Source organism: Capra hircus, chromosome 7 (assembly GCF_001704415.2).
Source record: "Capra hircus breed San Clemente chromosome 7, ASM170441v1, whole genome shotgun sequence".
Lineage (NCBI taxonomy): Eukaryota > Metazoa > Chordata > Mammalia > Artiodactyla > Bovidae > Capra > Capra hircus.
The window spans coordinates 93,748,376-93,769,144 of NC_030814.1; the positions used below are offsets into that span (position 1 = coordinate 93,748,376).

At 62.8% G+C, this 20,769-nt stretch overlaps 4 protein-coding genes across 7 annotated transcripts; 1 reads left to right on the forward strand and 3 right to left on the reverse strand.

Moving 5' to 3' along the window:
• Positions 401–1,999, forward strand: CTXN1 (cortexin 1). 2 transcript variants are annotated; one of them, XM_018050999.1, is made up of 2 exons: positions 401–588; positions 950–1,999. In XM_018050999.1, the coding sequence occupies exon 2, from the start codon at positions 970–972 to the stop codon at positions 1,216–1,218; it is 249 nt and encodes an 82-aa protein (XP_017906488.1). In that variant the 5' UTR covers positions 401–588; positions 950–969; the 3' UTR covers positions 1,219–1,999. The 2 variants fall into 2 exon arrangements, with proteins under 2 accessions (XP_017906488.1, XP_017906489.1); XM_018051000.1 differs by having other exon boundaries at positions 401–525.
• SNAPC2 (small nuclear RNA activating complex polypeptide 2) lies at positions 3,150–6,001 on the reverse strand. Of its 2 annotated transcripts, none has more exons than XM_018050991.1 (5): positions 5,760–6,001; positions 4,695–4,814; positions 4,475–4,543; positions 3,874–4,204; positions 3,150–3,785 (listed from the first exon to the last, which is right to left on the reverse strand). In XM_018050991.1, the coding sequence occupies exons 1-5, from the start codon at positions 5,940–5,942 to the stop codon at positions 3,463–3,465; spliced, it is 1,026 nt and encodes a 341-aa protein (XP_017906480.1). In that variant the 5' UTR covers positions 5,943–6,001; the 3' UTR covers positions 3,150–3,462. The 2 variants fall into 2 exon arrangements, with proteins under 2 accessions (XP_017906480.1, XP_017906481.1); XM_018050992.1 differs by lacking the exon at positions 5,760–6,001 and adding an exon at positions 5,072–5,485.
• Positions 6,741–9,852, reverse strand: TGFBR3L (transforming growth factor beta receptor 3 like). The gene is given in 8 exon segments (XM_018051671.1): positions 6,741–6,913; positions 7,365–7,437; positions 7,617–7,775; positions 7,878–8,004; positions 8,340–8,654; positions 8,730–8,878; positions 8,881–8,994; positions 9,783–9,852. Coding segments are annotated over 7 exon segments (1,002 nt in total). The 3' UTR covers positions 6,741–6,913; positions 7,365–7,369.
• MAP2K7 (mitogen-activated protein kinase kinase 7) lies at positions 10,272–19,979 on the reverse strand. 2 transcript variants are annotated; one of them, XM_018050987.1, is made up of 12 exons: positions 19,692–19,979; positions 17,854–17,901; positions 14,866–15,007; positions 14,641–14,707; positions 14,407–14,520; positions 14,185–14,304; positions 13,981–14,088; positions 13,706–13,885; positions 13,530–13,610; positions 13,264–13,406; positions 12,622–12,667; positions 10,272–12,516 (listed from the first exon to the last, which is right to left on the reverse strand). In XM_018050987.1, exons 1-12 carry the CDS (start codon positions 19,813–19,815, stop codon positions 12,382–12,384), a joined length of 1,308 nt encoding a protein of 435 aa, XP_017906476.1. In that variant the 5' UTR covers positions 19,816–19,979; the 3' UTR covers positions 10,272–12,381. The 2 variants fall into 2 exon arrangements, with proteins under 2 accessions (XP_017906476.1, XP_017906477.1); XM_018050988.1 differs by lacking the exon at positions 17,854–17,901.

Below are 20,769 nucleotides of genomic sequence, written 5' to 3' on the forward strand. Positions count from 1 at the left end.
ACCCTGGCTATGTGTGGGAGTGAGGGGGGGCAATGACAAGGAAAGCTATGGAGGTTTTCGGTGACCTGGGTGGGGTCTCTAAGGTTGAGGTCCCTGGGGCCAGAGGACCTTTAGCGACAGAATGAGTTTTGGGGGCACTGGGATCCTCCAAACAGGGAAACTGAGGGGTCAGTTGCAGAGGAGAATGGGGGTGTGGGAGCTGAGGTCGGGCTGGGAGGTTTAGGAGTACTGGTGGGGGTGGGAGGGTGAAGTCCTTGGTGCTCACGGTTCTTTGGGGCCAGTGGTCCATGCAGAGGCTCGGGGCGGGGCCCGGTTTTCCCGGTGGGCGGGGCGGGGTCGCGGGCGCGCCGCCGCTCCCTGCGCAGCCTCCGCCCCCCGCGGCGGCCCCGCCCCCCCGTCGCCATGGGAACAGCCGCGGCGGCCCGGCTCTCGCTCTGCTCGCCTGCCTCGGTCTCCGCGGTTCCAGGGGCGGGTGGGGTGGGCAGAGCCGGGGACGCCGCCGCGGAGAGGCCAAGAGCGGACAAGGTGCGGGTCCCGGAAGACAGCGAGGCTGCCGGGCGCTGGGTCCCGGTCCCGGTTCAGGCCAGGGTGAGGGGCGCGGCGGGACGGAGGTGGTGGGGGAGGGGGGTCCCCGGGACGCAAGAACAAAGGGAGTGGGGCGGGAGAGTCGGGTCTAGCCCCCGTCCTCTCCCCGGACCGCGCGTTCGCACCTGTTGTGCGCGGACCGGCCGGGTCGGGGTTTCCTCTCCTTGTTCATAGCTTCCCCACCTGCGAGCACGCCCGGAGTTGGGTGCCCGCGGGCCGGGCATGGGCGTAGCCCCAGGACTGAGGCGCAGGCGGGGGCTGGGGTTTGGCAGGGAGTTGGGGGGCGGCGGCGGGAGGGAACGACGCGGGGGCGAGGGAGGTCGCAGCTTCATCCCCGCATCCCGGGCGGGCCTCTCCTCCCCAGGGCGCGCGGCAATGTGAGCCATGAGTGCGACGTGGACGCTGTCCCCCGAGCCGCTGCCGCCGTCTACGGGGCCCCCGGTGGGTGCGGGCCTGGACGCAGAGCAGCGCACCGTGTTCGCCTTCGTGCTGTGCCTGCTCGTGGTGCTGGTGCTGCTGATGGTGCGCTGCGTGCGTATCCTGCTCGACCCCTACAGCCGCATGCCCGCCTCGTCCTGGACCGACCACAAGGAGGCGCTCGAGCGCGGGCAGTTCGACTACGCGCTGGTCTGAGCTGTGCGGCGCCCCTGGCCGGCCCTCGGCGGGGTCTCTCTCGGAGGGCAGATCTGACGAGGGGCGCCGCCAGGCCTGGACCGCGCTCGGGATCCTGCCCCGCGAGCCCGCAGCCCGAGTGGGGAGGGCATGAGAAGTCCAAGCCCTCCCCCCTCAGACCCCTCCCATCCTCCCTCCTGGCCAGGCCAGAGCCCCACTTCGTGCCTTTATCCTGCCTTGTACCACCCCTCCGCCCCCAGCGTGTAGGTGTTTCTCTGCTGTTGTCCTGCCGCCTAGCAGCATGAGTGTCCTGTCCACTCCTGTATTCGGAGACCCCCGTATCCTTTCCCTTCCTCCTTGTTCTGTGACCATCCTCACTCTCCACCGCGCGCAACCCCGCCCGTAAGCGCTGAGCCCCTCCTCGGGCTCCGGCTTGCGGGGCAGGCTCTCCTCGGCTCACAGGGTGGGATACTGCATACCAATATGCCCTGCGCGGCCTGCCCCAGAGACAGAGCCTGAAGAGCGACAATGGCTGCTGTGTCCAGGATGGGTGGCTCCTTCCACAGGAGGAGAGGGCAGACAGGTTCCCTCCCGCCCCCAGCCCAGGCCCCAGTTCAGGTCAGCGCGCCCCTCCGTTACCACCTCCACCCTTTGGCTCCCCTGCTACCTCCCCCTGATCCCACTGCCACACCCCCTCCCCAGACCCTCCCCTGGCCCCTCAATCCTCCTTGCCTCTGAGCCCATGCTGTTAATAAAAGCTATTATTGAGCGCTTACTGCATGCCAAGCAGTGTGCTGAGGTAGAGACTCTGCACTTGGCCTCTTGTATTTTCAGGATCCTATTAGCATCATCATTCTACAGGCCTGGGGACTCGGGTCCAGACAGGTTCAGTGACTTGCCAGAGCTAGAATCTGAACCCAGGGCTGACGTTTGCACACTCTTAAGAGCTGCCCAGGGCTGAGAAACACGTAGATGCATGCTCTGGGGAACTGAGGCTAACCATCTCTAATTCCCCCATTCCAGAAAGAGCCAAGACCACCCTTCCTTCCCTTAACTTGGGGTGACTCTGGGAGCCATTAATGGAGTTAGCCTGGTAGGGAGCTGGGATGGGGCACCCTCAGCCAGCCCTGGAGGTTGTCTCCGAGACCTGACGTGGCCTCCTGGCACCGTGACCATACCTGCAGCCCCAAACCACTCTGACCTGATCCCTCCGTCCCACCATCAACTTCAGGAACCTCAGATCTGGTGTGGTGGGGCCGTGGTCACAGAGTGGGCTGGCTCCGTTCCACGACCCGCCTGGGAGAAATGCTGTGCGCCCCAGGGGAGCCGTGTGCAGTGTGTGTGGGGAGAAACTGAGTGTTGCTATAAAAGGAAGGTTGTGTGAATGCACAGGCTCCGTGAACAGAAAATTCGCCAGCTCTTAGAGGACTGGTGAGATCTGGGGGAAGGCGGTACTGTGGGAGGACACCTGGTGCCCCCGCCCAGCCTGAACCAGCCTGTCCCTGCCTCCGCACCCTCAGGGAGGCTGATGGAGGGGGCCGGGCAGGGAGAGAGACCCAGGAGCACCCCTGGGAACATAAGGCCTTTGACAGCAGCTGGGAGCCCAGCCCCACCCTCTACCCAGCTCTACTCCCTTCTCTGCTCCCCTTCCAGCTCTCCCTCCCTCCCCAAGGCCACCTCAGGGACTCACTCCCCTCCCTCCAACTTCCTGACACATGGGCATACCCACCCCTCCCCCTCCCCTGGCCAGGGACCTGACTCCCCCACCTCAGTCAGGCTCAGGCCAAGACCCTCCAAACAATCACCAAGGGTTGCTTCACTGCCCACCACACCCTCCTGCCTGGCATAGCCCCCTCAGACCCCAGGAACTCTAAGCTGCGATTCTCTAGCTCAGATTTTCCCTCCAGCATTTTGAGCCCTCTCCCACCTCTAACTCACAGGAGAAAGAGTCATTCAGGGGGATTGACAAGAACTTTATTCACTGTTACAGGAAACAGGATACTGGGCTTCGGAAGGGATGAGGAACCAGTGGTGGAAATATTTGATGGTGGTGTTAAGCTAGCCAGTTCTGTGGCTGAACCCCTCCTTGTACAACTGGGCTTTGTCTCGGAGACCCCCACTGCATCAAGCATGTTAAGGCCACTGCACATTGGCTCAGGGACCTTCCACCGTGGCAAGATCCTCATGACAATCCAGGGCCAGACCAAGCAGGATTGAGGGTCTGGGGCTCACTGAGGTCTGGCGTGTCCCCTGCCTGCCAGGCCTCTACCTTGCCACCTGGCCCAGAAGCTCCAAGGGTACCAGGAACGGGTTCAGGGGGCACACCCCAGCTGCTTGCCAAGAGGATATGGGCTGGCTGGAGCCAGCATTCTCGGGGGCCTGAGAGCGGGCCTGGCCAGTCTCCTCCTGACCCCTGGAACCTGCCCCACTATCCTCAGTTCCCGACGCCAGGCCCCCAATGGCAAGGTCGCGCTGGGGGGCCGTCAGGTGTCGGTACATACCCGACATGTGTTGAACCAGGGTGGCGCAGGGCAGACGGGACAACTCCTCAGGAAGCGCCATGAGCAGGTCAAGGACCACAGCAGACTCTGGTGAGGGATGGAAAGGGGATGAGTCAGGAGGGCGGGGCTGGCCACCAAAGAACCCACTCCAGAGTGCCGGCTGCTCCCTCCTCACCAGCTGCGGAAAGCTCAGGGCCCTGGCCACCACGGGAGACGGATGATAGGTACGTGTAGATCTTTTCGAAGTCCACAGAAAAGTCTCCCTCAGCAGACTGGCCAGCCAGGGACTCGGAGGATGCCTCAGGAGCAGGGCCTTGCGTCTTGGGGGCAGAGCCAGGAACCTCACGCCCTCCGGGGGCCTCGGGAGTGGGGCTGGAAGCCTCAGGACTCAGGTCCTCCTGTCCTCCAGGGGCGCTGAGGAGCAGTGGCTTTCCACAAGCCTGCGTAGGCTTGGAGGGCACTGAGTGCAGGAGGCTGACGGGCTCTGTGGCAGCGATGGCGAGCACCTGGCAGGCAGAGAAAGTTCAGGGAAGGAAGGGCAGAAGTGTCCCCGCGGGTTGCTCCCCTGTCCTGCAGGAGACAACCTTCAAATCCTCCCTCCCACCCTGAGGAAGGCTGAGAGGGTGGACACGGAGGCTAGGGTGACCAGTGACAGGTCAGAATTACAGAGCTGGCAAAGGGAAGGGATCCAGGTCCAGCTTAGACTCATATATATGATCCTGTCCTCTGGGACACCCCCATCCCGCCTGGAGGGGGGGGGCGGGGGATGGCTGTACCTGTGAGAAAGCCACAGTAAGCGCCTCCTCCAGTGGGCCTGTTACCTTCTCAGCCAGATCCATCCACACCTGGGTGGAACAAGCAGAAGGTACTTTGGGATCAGTCCTCAGGAGTCCCCCATACCCTATCCCTCCCTGGAGCTCCCCTGTCCAGATTATCCCCCGGAACTCCCACTTCATTCCCCAGGGGCCAGCCCTGGGGAACCTTGCCCCATCTCACCTCGATGGGGGCTGGGGTCTGTGTTTCCCAGCGCCTTGGACCCTTTGGGCCACCTGAATGTATCCTCTGAATGGCCTCCCGGGCCACTCGGCCCTTGAGCTGCCGGAGAAAGTCCTGGATCTGGGAAGTAAGAAGAGGCCAAATGGACCTTCTAGAAGCCCAGGGCTAGGCAGTCCTGCCTGTTCCAGGGCTAGCCACTGCTCCCTAGCCTCCCGCTGGCCAGTGGTCGAGGGTCATAGGGACTCTGCCCGGGGTTCTCGGGCCAAGGCCCTAGGCATGACCAGCTACCTGACAAAGATATAAGGCCCTGGCCGGTTCTGGCTCCTCCCCGCAGCCACAGCCCACACCCGTGGTTTAGTACTATCCTAGTCACCTACCCGCTCCTTCCACTCCTCTCTATTTCCCTGACTCTCACTTCCTGACTCCCACTTCAACCTCATTCCAGTCCAGTCCCGCTGCGACCTGCACCCATTCTGGGAAGTGAAGGAAAGTGTTCGTCGCTCAGTCGTTGCCGATTCTTAGCGACCCCATGGACTGCAGCCCTTCAGGCTCCTCTGTCCATGGAGTTCTCCTGGCAAGAATACTAGAGTGGGTAGCCACTCCCTTCTCCAGGGGATCTTCCCGACCCAGGGATCGAATCGGTGCCGTCTGCATTGCAGGCAGATTTCTTCACCATCTGAGCCAGCAGAGAAGACCCATTCTGGGGCCTCCTTTCGAACTCAGAGCTCGCCCCGCCCCTAAATTTTGCCTTCGCTCCGCCTCTCAGACTTCGGCGACACGGCCTCCTCCTCGCCTCGCCCCTCGACTCACTCTGTCCCGCCCTCACCCCGCCCTCAGCTTCTCGCAGCCAGACAAGGCCCAGCCTTGCACTAGTCCCGCCTTCTCCGGCGTTCTTCCGGTTCCTCAACCTCTGCCTCGTCCCCGCCTCACCCTCGACCGGCCCACTCCAAGGCCCCGCCCCCAAGCCTCACTTCCGTCCAGCCCACCCTCAGGGCCCGCCCCTATGCCAGCCCCGGACACATCCTAGCCCCGCCTCCAGCCTTGCTCCCATCTCGGGACTCTTACCTCCGTCTTGCTCCGGCCCGGCAACTCTTGGGCCAGCTCGGCGGCGTCCAGCTCTGGTTGGCCCTGTCGCGCCTGCAGTAGTCGTAACAGCTGCCGCTTCTCGCTGGCTCTCCAGGCCGCGGGGCCAGTCACCTCAACCAGATAGCGCCTCGGGATCGCTCGCCGCCGCTGCGGTGGCTTCATGCCGGTGAGGCGGGTGAGGGCGTCGGCGTCGTTCCGGAGTGTTTCCTTGGTGGGCGGGGTTACGGCGGCCTCTGGGTCCAAAAGACCCCGCGCGAAAGCAGACTTGGATGGGGGCGTGGCTCTGCGTTTGCTGGCCCGTAGGGAACTGCCTACCCCGGAAGCGATGGGAACTGATATCTAACAGAAGCTAAGGAGAACGAGACCCCACCGCCCGCATTCTGTCTCATTCGTGAACTGGAGCCGAGACCTTAGATCTCATCCCTCCCCTCCATTCCAGGAATAAGTCTTGTGAAACTCCTGTTATGTGCTTTGTAGCCAAGAACCTCAGCTGTGGCGTCGGATAGCCCAGATTGGTGATTTAAGTGATGTGGCCTTTCGAGCCTCAGTTTCCTCAGCCGTAAAATGGAGCTAAAATCCCCCCTTGTCTATGCTGTGAGGAGGGTGAGGTCAGGCAGGAGGGATTTAAGGACCTTAAGGCTAGACGGAGAGGAGCTTGGAGCAGAGACTTGAGTTCGAGGTCTTAGCAAGGGCAGGGTCCGGGCGGTGGGAGTGGAGCGCGGAGAGGCGTTGAGAAGGCCGGTGTACTGGTGCAGGTTTGGAGGAGGAGACGAGGCTATTTAAGCCGGTAGGATTGGGTGTTCCCTTCTGTTAGGGACAAAATGCCCGTGGGCGGTATCTGCACACGTGTATAAGGGCGTGTGAGCCCCTCCTCAAAGCCCCACCCTCAGTCTGGACCTCTTCCTGCCCGGAATCCCCACCCACGCGCCACGCGCACGCGCGGACTTCAGAAAGCTGCAGTCCAGGCCAGAAGTTTATTTCGGGCTCAGGTGGGAGGGTGCGAGGGTGGGAGGAGAAGCAAGGAGGGCGGGCACAGTGATCGTAGTCCCAGAGAGTACCGTAGTCCCCCGAGGCGGGCCTGATACGAGGCCGTGGCTGGTTTGTGTCCGGACCCTGCTGGGGGCGCGCCATCTCTGGAAAGAGACGACTCAGGCTGAGTGGGGAGAGGACGCTAAGGCTGGTCACCCCCTTCTCAATCCATCGCTGGCCGCCTCATCAGTCTGCGTGGCCGGGTGAGAGTGGATGCTAAGTCTGAAACCCGAATTCTCTTTGCCTAGTGCCTGTGTGAGGTGTTGAGAACCTTTCTCACGACACTAAACCCGCAGTCGGCTACGGGTCACCCACTAGCTGAGTTCCACTAAATTTTTGTGACCTTTAGCAAGTCCATTTTAGAGAGTGCCTCATTTTCCTTCTATTATGGGGATTATAGTAGAAAGTTGTTACAAGGATTAATATGCGTTAATCATTTGGAACTCCACCTGGCAGAAAGAACGGGCTATGATCATTTATCATCCGCTCCCTCCTCCATCTGCCCTAACTCGCCCCAGGTTACACTCCCCCTCCTTCCTACGCCCAGACACTTACCTGCCTCACTGGGGCCTCCTGGTCAGGGGGCCGCTGGGCGAGGCTCTCGGGGGCTGACCGGGGAGTTGGGGCGCTGGAGAAGAGAGGGAAGCTGAGTAGGGGTTGCGGTGCACAGAGCCGGAGCTAGAGCGACCCCTGGAGGCTGCTGCGGGCGTAGCGGAGGCCGGTCTAGGGATGTTCAGGGCGGAGCAGGCCGACGCGCTGGAATAGACTGGGGGCCAGGCTGAGATCCCGGAGGGCGGAGGTTGGTACCTGAGTGCGCGCACACGAGGCTGAGGCCGGCGGCCACAGCGGCGCCCAGCACGAAAGCGGCCAACACTAGTGCTACCACCGGCGCGGGCTCCAGGGCCTCCGGGGCCGGCGCGGGAGACTCGGGGCGCACAGCTCTGCCGGGGAAGCCCTTGGGTAGCCCTGTGAGAAGTACAACGCTAAGACGGCTCAGGCCTCAGATGTCCTCCCCACCCCTCTTCTGGACCCCAGAGATCCCCTCGCGGAGGACTGCTGCGCGCTCACTGGGGGGCAGCCGTGGCACAGTCACCACGATGGGCTGTGTCAGTGTGTGCAGGTGGGGGCTGTTAGCACCCAGGCTCTCATCGTTGCCACTGCCGGCGCCCGCGCACGCCTCATCCTGAGGCAGACACTGCAAGGAGAGGGGGCACAAGAGACGGGAATGTCAGGGGCCAGACTCCACGGACTGGGCCGCAGGCAGATCTAAATGTCCAGCACTCTGTTGCAACCAGGGATCGCATCACTAGAACCCTGGAAATCTGGCCCCTTCGGACGTCTCTAACCCCCAACCGCAGCCTGAGACCCAGTACCTACTCCCAGTTTCGAGATACCACCGCCCCCAGGTCCAAAAGCGCCCAGATGCCCAAACCCTAAGGAGTTTCTCCCTCTGATGTCAGAGGCACTCGCCCAACCCCTGATGGGCCCGGGCGCCCAGGTTCCCGGTCCTGCGCTCCTGCGCCCGCGCACCGGCGCCAGTGGAGGCAGCGTCAAAGGCGCAGGCGTCCAGCGGGCTCGGCGGAGTCGGCGGCGGCGGCAGCGACTCAGTTGGCAGTGCAGGAACTGCACAGAGGCGTTGAAGACCGGGCGCAGGCGGAAGCTGAAACGCGCAGGACGGGCGGCACCGAGGAGCGGCCGCGGTGGCGGGAAGGTGACCGAGGAGTCGGCGGAGCAGCCCCCGCGCAACAGCGCCAGGGCGGGGCCCAGGGCTGGGCGCGAGGACGGTGTTACGGAGCAGCGGTGCAGGGCCAGGCCCCAGCGCGGGGAGGGACGGGCCAGGGCCGCCTGGGGGGCGGGGTCGCCGTCAGGATCGGCAGCCCCCACCGGCCCTCACCCGGCCTCCGTGCGTCCCGCGTCTACCTGCACAAACACGCGGCTGTCTGCTGGGACCTCGAGCGGCCCCGCACGGCGCGGGAAGGCGTCCTCCGCGTCCGACAGCTCCAGACTGAAAAGGGGTTGGCGCAGCCAGGGCCCGGGCGCCGCAGGGAACGGGGGCTCTGGAGGGGAGAAAGAGCGGCACAGGAGAGGGAGGACGCGCTGTCTCTCGGTTCCCCCGGCCGACCTCCCCGCCTCCCCCGCCTTCTTTGGAAGATGGATGCAGTTGTGGTGGAGGATTCACCTGTGCCTCACGCCCTCAGCCATAAAGCTGCTGTGATGTACCCCCTGGAGAACCCCAGGACATTCAGCCCAGCCCCTGAGCCTGGGCGCAAAGCTGCACCTTCCTGAAGAGGCGCCCTTTTTCCCAGAGCTCGTCTTCTCCACCTGCAGTGGGCAAAGGATCCCTGGCGGGGAAGGGGCTGAGGGCGCCTGGCAGTGGATGGTCAGTCTGGGTGGGTGCAGAGGTCCTCCCCGATCCCCACCCACCAGGGACTGCTTTGGGGTCACAGCAAGGCTGTCTAGAGGGGACGATGCTGACCCCACCCTTTCCTTTCTAAGAGTTGGGGAGAACAGCAAGGTGGTCTTCCTCCAAACCTTTCAGCACCATGGAAGCCCAGCCTAGCCACCAGGGTCTGGGGCTTTTCCCCGAGTCTGGTTCCTCACTTCTGGACTGAGGGCAGCAGCAGCAATGGAATAGGTACCAGGAAGCCCCTATTGGAGTGTGTGATCACCCTGCTACCCGCATCTGCCTTCAGGAGGCACTCAGCTATGTTCTCAAAAGGATGTTATCTAAACGTGCAGCACTCCTAAGATATTTGTGCAGACCACTCCCCTCCCACAGCCCTTGGCCTCACCATGGCTGCTGGGGACTTTGAAGTTGGGGATCCAAGACAACCTGGAATGGAGGGTGGGGGAGACCCCACCTTCCACCCACCTACCTCCATTCCCCCAGGCAGGGTAGATGAGAGGTTGCATTGAGATAGGGCAGCACAGGAATGGGAGTGTGCTGGGCCATGTCCCCTTGCCTGTACATACCAGCTGGCTCACTGGGCAAGGCGGTGGTCCCTGGGAGCAGGGCCAGCAGCAGGAGCACGGTGCCCAGCATGCTGGCCTGGCTGAGGTGAGAGCGTACAGGGCTGGTGGCAGAGGCAACAGCCAGGCAGCACCCACACCCAGGAGGTGGGCAGGCAGCCCTGTCCTTGGCTGGGTGGCCACTTCCGGAGGCAAGGAGCGGGGGCGGCAGACTGTTGGGTCGACATCAGAGCTGGCGCCCAAGGCCTGCCAGGGATTAAGGGCTCTCCCACTGGACCTATGGCTATCAGACTAGGGGGAGGTCCCAGACACTGGCCATTGAATATGTGGCAAGTTGCTACAAACTACCCCTCCGGCCCCCAGCCCTGCCTCCCCTCACTGCACAGGCCTCTTCCACTTGGATGGCCCCAGCCCCCCACTTCCAAGGTCAGGCCTCAGGACCCCTTCCCCTTTTCCCACCTTGCTGCCAGGCTCAGGACACACACCACAGACTCAGTGGAAGAAAAGGGAGGGGTTTTATTCTCAAGCGTCTAAGGATTTACAAACGAGGGCATTTTGTTTTAAAAAGGGATGGGGCAATACTGGCGGCCTGAGAAGGGGTGGTGGGCCGATGGGCTAGGCCAGGCCGCCCCAGGCCCCTGGCTGCCCACTCTGCCCTCTGCCTGGTTGAGAGGGGGTGGCTGGTGGCTGGTGACTGGGGGGCGGGGGGAGGGAGACATAGGAGAGGGAGAGGGGAAGGAGAGGCTCCCATTTAACACTGAAGGGGAGGGGGGACATGGGTGGACACTTACACACGAAACAGAAAGTTAAATAAAAATTAAACCCAGGCAGCTGGCCTCAGGCCTGTGCGGGCCTTGGGGCTGGCCAAGCAACCTTCCTGCTACCCAGAAAGTCCCCTGGCAAGGGAGGGCAGAGGCCATGCCTACTGGCCCCACACCCTGCCCCCCTCCCCTCACAATGGGGACTGGAGCAAGAAAAGGTGGCCACCCCCTGGGGCGGGGGACAAAGATGACTTTGAGTCCTTTTTAAACATGCGGCGTTTTGTGACTATCCTAGTAGTAACTAGATTCGGTGAGATAAATGGAGGGTACAGTGATGCCTAGTCTAGATTGCTTCAGCTACATCCAGCAAGGTTCCTCACCTTTGGTGTTGGTTGATTTTTGTGGTTTTTCTGGGGTTTTGTTTTTTCCTTTTTTTTTTCCTGTTATGTTATTTTGTTCTACTGTCCACTCGATTCGCATGCATCACCAACAACAAGGAAACACAGTCCCTCCTGCTCTGGCTGCTTGCTGCCCAAGGCCCCATGGACGCTGGGGCCTCAGGGTGGGCTGGGGACTGGCCAGCTCCGGGTGAGTCGAGGGGCACTCGTGGGCCACTACGAGGGCGTGACTGCCTGCACACGCCCAGCCCTTGGCCTGCTCCCACCTCTGTCCCTGTCAACACATCCTCGAACCCCCACGTCCAATCCGTGCACCCTCATCCCTGCCTCCCGGGGCCCCATGGACCCCCTTCTGTCACCCGTTCCCTCCGCCACCTCCCTGCCACACCAGCGCTGGCTGCCCTCCACCACGCCCCGCGCCTACTGTCCCTGAAGGCCACCCTGTGTGGCCACGGCCCCTTGGGCTTCCTCCGTACCCCCTGAGGTCCTCCACTCACCCCTGCAAGCTTGGCCAGTCTCCAGCCCTGAGGGAGGAGCAATCCCCCATCCCCAGAGCCCACCTTTGGGACTAGTCTCTCCCGGGTGGTGGCCTGAGCCCCCATAGCTCAGCCCCCAGCCCAGCCCCCCAGTACCCACAGGCGGTTCAGGGGGCTGCCGCCACAAGCAGCTAAACACGACTTTGGTAAAAGTTTCTGAAGGTACCAACAAAGCCCATGAGAACAAGCTCTTCTCCTCCCCCCACCCCCAAACACCCCACCAAGTACAATAAAATACAATAAACTCCAAAAAGGACCCCCTGAGATCAAAGAAGAGAGAGAGAGACCAGCCCGGGTCCGGATGCAGTCACAATGTCCAGCCCGCCTGCCGGGGAAGGGCACCCGCCAACTGGCTCATCACTGGCCAGAGACCTAAGTGGACCCAGGGGTCCTGCCGGGGGTGGCAGGGCCTGGGCCAGGAGAGAGGCAGAGGCGGGGAGGGAGACGGGGAAAGCCAGAGAGGTAGAGAGGGAAGTGGCAGAGAGGGAGATGGAGCCAGGGTGCATGTGTGCATGGAGGGGGTGGTGGGGACAGCGCGGTGTGGGAGGGTGCAGGGAATGGCGGCTCTCTCCCGACCCCTGGGGGCCGCCCCAGCCCAGAGGTTACAACTGAATAAATAGCGAGACTGCTCGCGGCCTGCTGTCTTCCGTTCACAGTGTCTGTCGGGGTTGGGGGGACGTGTACGGCCGGCTGATCCCAGGATGGGAAAGGGCTGGGGCCTGGCAGGCCCATCTGTCCACGGCTGGTGGGCAGGGAGTCGGGGGTGGGTCGGCGCCCCCTACTATCTGTCCTCAGCCCTCGTCGGCCATCCGGGTCCCAGGGCTCCCCTGGTGGGCAGCTGGGGGACTGTGCAGGGAAGTGGGGGCCTGAGGCCGCGTCCCCCAGCGGGCCGGCCGCCACCGTGCGGCTACCTGAAGAAGGGTAGGTGGTGCTGGCTCAGGACCCCGCTTGTCCTCGGTGACTCCGTCTTCGCCATGACATCCTTGAACCAGGAAGCCACGTCCACCTCCAGCGTTTCGTAGCGCTTGATGAAGCTGTGTTCCTGGGGGCCCAAGGGGGTGGGGCTCAGGACCAAGGTGTCTCTTCCCTGGCCTCCAATGGGGTAGGGGTTTTCGGATGGGGGCTGGGAGGGGTCCTGGGTACTCACAAGTAGCTTATTATACTTTGGTCTCTTCCTGTGATCTTTAGTAAGGCTGAAAAGAGAGAGAGAAAGGAGAGAAATGAGAGCCAGGAGGCAGGGCCTGGCTGCCCGCCCCACTGACTCAGGGCTGCTGGATCTGCGGGCCGGAGCCCATGTCCTCGCCCCTCAAGCCTTGTGCTGACAGAGGGGCCAGGGTTGGCACTCAGGCCCCTTATCTGTGACAAAAACCTGACACGCACCGTGAGACGCCCATGGGAGAAGTAAGTAGGTGGGGGGATAGGTAGATGGGTGGGCTTCTCACCCACCCCCACCCACCTCTCCACCCTCCCCCCGGAAAGCTCCTGTGTGGACACCCTGCTTATTGGTATGGGACCCTCTGAGCTCTCAGCCCTGGGACACCTGTGCTCATTCACAGTCCCCTGGTGAAGCCCAAGGACCACCCTGCCAAATACCCCAGGGCCAGGGGTTCCCTATGGCTGAGTCTGGACCCAACTTCTAGCCCCTAGAGCTTGGGCTCTGGCTTGAGTCTGCAAACCCCCCCACCCCCATCCCAGGGGGCCCTTTGCCCCACCCCAGTGGCCTAAGCTCAGGGTCACGTCTGACCTTGCCCTGCCTTCCAGACTGGAGGGCAGGGCTGGGGGTGCTCACCAGTCTTTGACGAAGGACTGGAAGTCCCCCGAGAAGCCCATGTGTCCGGGCAGGAGCGGGGGCTCCTCTTGGAGGACTTTGGTGAGGACCTCAAAGTCCGTCTTGCAGTTCTTGTAGGGGAACTGTCCTGTCGCCAGCTCCACCTGGGAGAGAAATGGGCAAGGCTGGGCCGGCCAGGGAGGACGGGGCCCTGCCCTTTCTGCTGCCACTCCCTGCCTCTGGGCCCCGAGAAAACCCAGCCTCCAAAAGCCGGGGCCCCAACTCACCAAGGAGATGCCCAGGCTCCACACATCGGCCCGGATGTCATAGTCAGGCTTGGTGGGATCCGGGGGGTCGATGCGCTCAGGCTGCAGGTGGGAGGTGGGAGAGGGTGATGACCGAGGCCTGGGCCCAGGGTGGGTGCACCACCCCTCCCGCCAGCACCCCCGGTCCCCTTACTTACTGCCATGTAGGCGGCACAGCCCGCGCTCCGCGTTTTGGCTTTGGAGTCGACCAGGCGGCCGCTGATGCCGAAGTCACAAAGCTTGATCTGGCCTCGCTCGTCCAGCAGGATGTTGGAGGGCTTGACGTCACGGTGGATCACGCCATGCTTCTCCTTCAGGTAGTAGAGCGCCTTCACAATCTGCAGTGTAGGCAGGGGAGGGCACTTATCGGTGATGTGGAAGCCGAGGCTGGGGTGGCGCCTGCCTGCCCACTTGTGCCCTCCAGGCCACGCACCGCCACCGTCATCTTGCCCAGGATCCACTCGGGGATGGGGCCCTGCATCCGCTTCTTGAGCTTCTCTGCGCACGTGCCCATGAGCTCCATGGCGATGAAGACGTCCGTCTGCAGGGACAGCAGTGGCTGTACCCCTCTGCCCACCTGACAGGCTCAGGGCCCGGGGGAGGAGATGGGGGGGGTTGGGGGAAGCCCTCGTCTCACGTTGGTGATGAAAGTCCCGAAGCACTGCACAATGTAGGGGCAGTCATGGCTCTTGAGCACCACATCCAAATCCATGAGGATCCTCTTGTTCTCCTCCTTATTCCCCGAGCGCCGCATTTGCTGCATGGGACAGCCGAGGGCTTAGCGCTGAGCCTGGGGCGCAGGGGCCCCATGGGACATGGAAGGGGGTTGCGCTCCATGGGCAGGGCGGGGTGGGCTCACCTTGACAGCGATGACGTGCCCTGTCTTCCGGAAGCGCATCTTCCACACCTGGCCGCAAGTGCCGCTGCCCATCTCCCCCAGGTTCTCCAGGTCGTTGATCTCCGCCTGGTAGCGCTGGCGAGGAGAGCCAGGGCTGGGGATCCAGTAGGCCTCTGCCCTCACCCCCGGCCCACATCTCCCAGCTGTGTCGCGCCCACCCTCCCTGGGGCCACCAAGGGAAGTGCGTTAGGTTACCTGGCCCCCGATGGTCAGGTAGCCCGTCTGCTTCATGATCTCCTGCAGCTTCTGGTCAATCTCGATGCTGAAAGGAGAGGGAGTGAGTGCCGGTGGAGGGGGGTCCTGACCAACGTGAGGTTACCTCAGCCTCCAACACGCAAAGGGTTCCACAGAGCTCACCAGCGCCACCCTGAGGCTGGCCCTGCACCCCCTGACCTCCCGACCATCCACCAGGAGGCTCACCTCTCCATGCTGCGGGGTGTGAACAAGGTTGACGGCAGCCCCAGCATGTGGCGGGGCCGGGCGGGGGGCGTGGGGTGCTGCGGGGAGCTCTCGGAGGACGGTGAGCGGCTGCCCCCATCGTTGGCCAGTGGGAGCTGCAGGGCTGGGGGGTGGTGAGAACCAGGGGTGGGGAGGGGGTTAGCTCCTGGCTGGCCCCAACTGCAGGCCCTGGTGCCCCAATCCTTCCCTCTCTGGTAACCCTTAGGTGGGCCGGCACAGCCCCCAGCCCTGGCAGACACAGAGCACCCCGATCCTAGACCACTCTCGGGGTGCTTTCTCCCAGCCCCCATGACTGGGAAGGGCTTGCAGTGGGCTGGTGGGGGAAGGGGTGGTCCCCAGAGGCTGAGGGTTCACCCCAAGTATTCCCTGATAGAGAAAGGAGGCCCTGAGGCTGCCAGTGGACCTCGGGCAGGTAGGCCGCCCCTACCCTGGGGCCCCTTCCTCCCCACTCTGCCCAGGAAGAGGCTCAGGGCCACCACCCCCACAAAGTGGCAACGCTGAACTGGGGAGAGAGTGGGTGAGGGACCCAGGCTTCCAGCTGCCTTGCCTGTTCTGTTTCAGGGTCAGGGAGGGCTGCCCCCTGGCCAGCAGACTCTGTAAGCCTCTGGCCTGGCCTGCAGAGCTGGGGCCAATGCGGCCAGGGCAGGAGCCCAGGCTGGACCTGTGTCCTTCAGGTGAAGGGAGCCAGGTGACCCAGCCCCTCCAGGGGCTGGCAGGGCTCCAGGGCCAGGGGCCAGGCCAGGTGGGGAGGTTGGTTCTTTCCAGAAGCCTGCATGCGGACAGCTTGGGCATGCTACAGGCAGGCGGGCAGGCAGCGGGCAGGCAGCGGGCACCCCAGGATGGGCAGGCGGCGTTAGGGGGCGGGAGGGTGGGAGACAGACAGATGGGAGCTGAGACTTGGGCCCAGCTGCCCAGAAGAGGCGCTGCAGAGACAGGCCGGAGAGGGGCTGGGGACCAGAGAGCAGGCCCCTGATGGACAAGGAGCCTCCCGGTCAGGCAGGCCACACAGTGGGAGCAGAGGCCAGAGTGGCCCTGGAAAAGGTGGACGGCCCTCCAGCGAACCCGTGAACCTCAGAGACCCTGGCACTCGGCCTCCAGAAGGGAGCCCCTGGCTGGGGAGGCCGAAGGCTACAAGCACCCCCCAGGTCCACCTCCCCTTGGAGAGCGGGCTGGGAGCTGGGCGGGGGGGCGGAGCTTCTCCCCTACAAGTTCTCCAGGCGCCTGGTGGCGTGGGCCCAGTGGCCAACGGGCACAGACAGATGCAGTGTGCCTCTTGGCACCTGGGCACTTTCTGTGCTCTGCTGGCCTACGACCTTGGTTGCAGCCAAAGCGAGGAGCAGACCTATAAGCCTGGCTTGCCAGTCCCAGGAGGGCATGGCGAGAGTGATGGTAGAGCTCTGGGAGCCCGAGGACGTGGCTGAGCCCAGTCCCTTCCACTGGCCCAGAGGCCTCTCCTCCAGTGCCCTCCCTGCTCTACCATGGCCAGAAGCCTGGTCCTAAACCCTCCGTCTCTGGCTGGACACCCTCCAGGGCTCCCAAAGACCCTGGATCCCTGGCAGGCTGCCCCACACTGTCTTCGGCTCCCTGGGTGAGGGTCACACCCCTCCCCTCCCCTCCCCTCCCCAGGCCTCTCTGTGCCCTGTCACCTCCACCCCCCACCCCTCACACAGTCCACTGGGCCCTCTGAGGGCTCCCCCAGAGCCCGGGGCCAAGGCAGTTTGTGGGGGCAGAGAGGCTTCCAGCCAGTCCCAGAAACTGAAGCACGGCAGGTATTTAAGAGGAGCCGGTGCAGGATAGCTAAGGGGGGTAAGGCGGGAGGAGGTATACAAAAGCCCTGAAAACAGAGATCACACAGGTGGTGCCGGGCCCACGGCAGGTCAGGAAGGCCAAATGAGAGCCAGAGACTGAAGGGGAGAGAGAAAAGAGGAGGATGAATGAGCAAGGACGAGGGAAGACACAGGGCGATGGGGTGGGGGGGAGCATGCAGCCTGCCAGGCTGTCCGTGAGCACACACGCATACACACACAGGGCATGGCACAAACCCACAAGCAGGTGCAGACGACACGCCACGGGACCCCCAATAGAGCCAACTCTTCCCTCATGTTCTTACACACACACACACACACACACTTCCCAACCCAGTCCTATTACGCACACAAGGATCAATGAGGCCAACCCGCCCCCCACCCCTCACCTTCCCCACAGGCACGTCTGGCTCCCTCTTGGGCCCTGGGGGGCTGTTTACTTCCACTCTTGTGCTCCCCCACTTCCCAGGGGACTTTGCTCAAATGCCATCTTCTCCCCAGGCTTCCCAACCGCCGCCCTCCCCCACCCCCCAACCCTGTGGAATCCATGACCCTGCTCCACTGGGCCTTTCCTCCAAGGCACGGGGCCTCTTCCACTTCTCCTTGCCCGGAGGACCCCCTAACCCCCAGGGCCTCCCACCCCCAGGGGAGCACCAGCCCCTGGAACAGACGGGCTCAGTCCAGGCCTAGTACTGCTCAGCACAGGGTGGGAAGCGACACGGGTCCACTGAGCTGATGAACTGGATCAGCAGGTAGGGAGCCCAACCTTCCTTCCCTCCACTCACATACATGTGCACACTCACACAGATACACACACACGCCTGCAGGCACACGCACGGACACTCGGGACCCCCTCAGCAGGTGACAGACTCCTGGCGGGTGAGGGAGTCTGTTTCCTCCTGTGGGGAGTCCAAACCTGAGCCCGAGAGGAACAGAGGAGCAGGAGGTGACAGGACACAGAGGAAGTGGCCGGGTGGGCCAGACGCTGACCGTGTGGTTGGAGAGAGTGAGGGTGGGATGGGGGGACGCACACGCACACACGGAACATGAGGGAGGGGGGGAGGAGGGATGGCATTCTGCGGCCAGGGCAGCGGTTAGGTCAATGGTGCAGAGATCCAAGCAGCGATGATAAAAAGGCTGGTACCTGCTCGTTGGGACGGGGCAGGAGCAGGGCTTAGAGTGATCACAATAACTGGATGGGGAAAAGGAAGAAAAAAAAAGAAAAACAACACCACGATAAATCACAACAGAAACAACTGATTTGTCCAAAAGAAAAGAAAATCAAATCATAACGAGGAGGAGGGGGGAGGCACGCGGCACCAAACTGCAGAGAACAACAGAGATGGGAGGGCTGAGAGGATGGGATGGAGCTGACAGACACAGGCACCAGGAGGGGGCTCCCCGGGGCATGTTCTCCATGGGCCTCCCTGCGCCTCCTGCCCATCTGGGACAGCCACCCCGCCAGGCACCCCAGGCCCGTCTCATCCACGCTGGGGCTGGTGGGGACCCTCCAGTCCTGGCTGGGCTTCCTATCCCAGGCAGAGTCTAACACAGCACTGCTGCCTCAGGGTTCTTCCTGGGCCCCTAGAGACCCCTCCCCACTCCAGTCAGGAACCCACCTGGACCAAGGGCAGAAAAGGGAGGGTGGGCAGTGGACCGTACACCAGAATGGGGGGTGACGAGGGAGTGGTGGGAGTACCCAGATGAGGAGATATCTTCCCCACCTCTCATGATGACCCGACAGGGAGCTACATAAGGCACAAGAGTCATATCAGAGAGGTTAACAAGGGGAATTTGCTGGGTCAAGAGGGACACAGAAAGCACGTGTGGGAGGGGACTTCCCTAGTGGTCCACTGGTTTATATTCTGCACTTCCAACACAGGCAGGGGGCACGGGTTCCATCCCTGGTCGTGGAACTAAGATCCCAAATACCACAAGAAGTGGCCAAAAAGTTATGTAAAGAAAAGAAAACGTGTGGGGAACGCTCTTCATCAGGCCACTAGGAAGGGGTAAAATCTGACTCCCTGTGAGCTTCGAGGATGTGGGGAAGGGTTCCGTAAGACGTTACAAGCAGACTAGATGTTGCATGGTGATCCCGGGCCAGATGCGGGTGTTGAGGGGCAGCTCTTGACGCCAGAGGACAGGATTCCGGAGAGACAGGCACTGAGATCATGGGATCACAAAGTAGCGGTACGTGTATATCCTGGGATGCCCAGGTAGCCTCACACTGGCTTTGATTCAAGGTGACAAAGTTGCCATGCTTGGAAGCTTCGTATTTATTTCTGGAGAATCCAGAAAGATGATGGCAGTGAAACTAGTCCGCGGAGTATGAGGAGGGGGCCTGGCTTAGGTGGGTAAAAAGGTAGGTGGGAGGGAGCCTGCTGAACCAGTGACAAGATCCCTGAGCGGGGAGAAGGGGGCACCAGACATAATCACAGGGGCAGTTATATATGGTCCAGCGATGTCGGGTGTCCCCAGGTCAGCTGCACTTGTGTCATCTGAACCCGGCTCACAAGGACCCAGGTGGCGGGGGAGGGGACCTCTCGACAGTCTCTGAGATGGCGACAGTGGAATCAGCTGGTGAGAAGGCATGTGTACACGTATACGGAGGAGCTGGATGTGGTCACGGTTGCATGGAGTAGGCGCACCAAGGCTTAGAGTAGGTGACAGAGGCTCCGAGGTTCCCGGTGATTGGGGGCGGGTCATCAGATGGAGGGCCTCGCCCTGGAGCCGGTAACTAGGTTCCCAGGCCCCATTAGGGGGAGCCCCGAGGCAGGGTGAGGACTGACGGGGAGCTCACGGGCCCCACGCCCCCCGGGTCACCGTGACCCTCTCCCCGCGGGCCGACAGCGGGGAGCCGGGCGGAGAGGAGGAGGAGCAAGAGCGCCCCGGAAGCGGGGGCGGGGCCTGGCGGCGGGGGCGGGGCCTCCCGCGGCGCGCGCCCCGCCCCGCCCGCCCCCTCCCCCACGCCGCCTTGCTTACTGGGCCTGGGCCGCTGGGGGCTGATATCCAGGTTGAGGTCGATCCTCCGCCGGGCCTCGCGGTTCTCCTGCTTTAGCTTTGCTTCCAGGCGGGACAGCTTCTGCTCCAGGGAGGACGCCGCCATCTTCCCCGCCGCCGCCGCCGCCGCGCACCGCCCGGCCGCCCGTCAGTCCGGCAGACAAACACCGCACTGCGCCTGCGCTTGGATGACCCCGCCGAGCCGCCGTCTCGCTCTGCAAGGCGCATGCCCGAGGCGCGCACCCGCCCTTCCCGTGTGCGAACCTCCGCGCGTGCGTGCTTCGTTCCAGCCGGAGGGAAGACGCCTCCCAGAGCTCTCGGGTGGCAGCGTACACATCCTCCCAGTGTGATGCGCATGTGCAGATCCCCGAGCGCTCCGGCAGGAGGCGATGTTTGAAAACCCACTCACCATTCAGTTAAGAGCGGTGGGCGGAGAAAGCAGCGCGCAGGCGTACAGAAGGTGAGACGAGCGCACACGCGTGCCGTCTGCTGCGCATGCGCACTTCTGGTCTCTCGCTCGCTCTCTTTTTCTCTATTTTTAATTTCCTGCCGCTGTCCTCGGTGGTCGCCAGGCTGTGTCCTCAGCCTCGTTCTTTCTCTTCCCGGCCGGCCCTAGCTGGCACCCACGCCTTCCAAAACTGCCTTTCTCATCTCGGACAGTGCTTTGTTACGGTCCCTGTTGTGCTTAATTGCTGCCTACTCACCATAATTAGGCACCTGTGGGAAGCCCTTTCCATTTCAGCGGGGTCAGGGTTGGCCACGAGGACTTGAAGGGGCGGGGTAGGGTTTGGGCCACTATCTGGACGGTGGGAATCCAGCGGCGTGATCCCTATCCTCAGCGACATGGGGCCAAGGTCAGGGCTGGAGAGTTCCAAGTCAGATTGGCCGTGGGAAATTTGAAGGCATCCCTCATCTGTTTAGCTCCTGGACAATGCAGAAGTTAGGACCTGGGGTTTGGTTCCTCCACCTAGTGTCTTTACCACCTACACATTTTTCTTCAGCTGGCCTGAAGAGCGCTGGGAAAATGTCCCCATCTGGAACCCTGGGGCGCCCAGGTGAG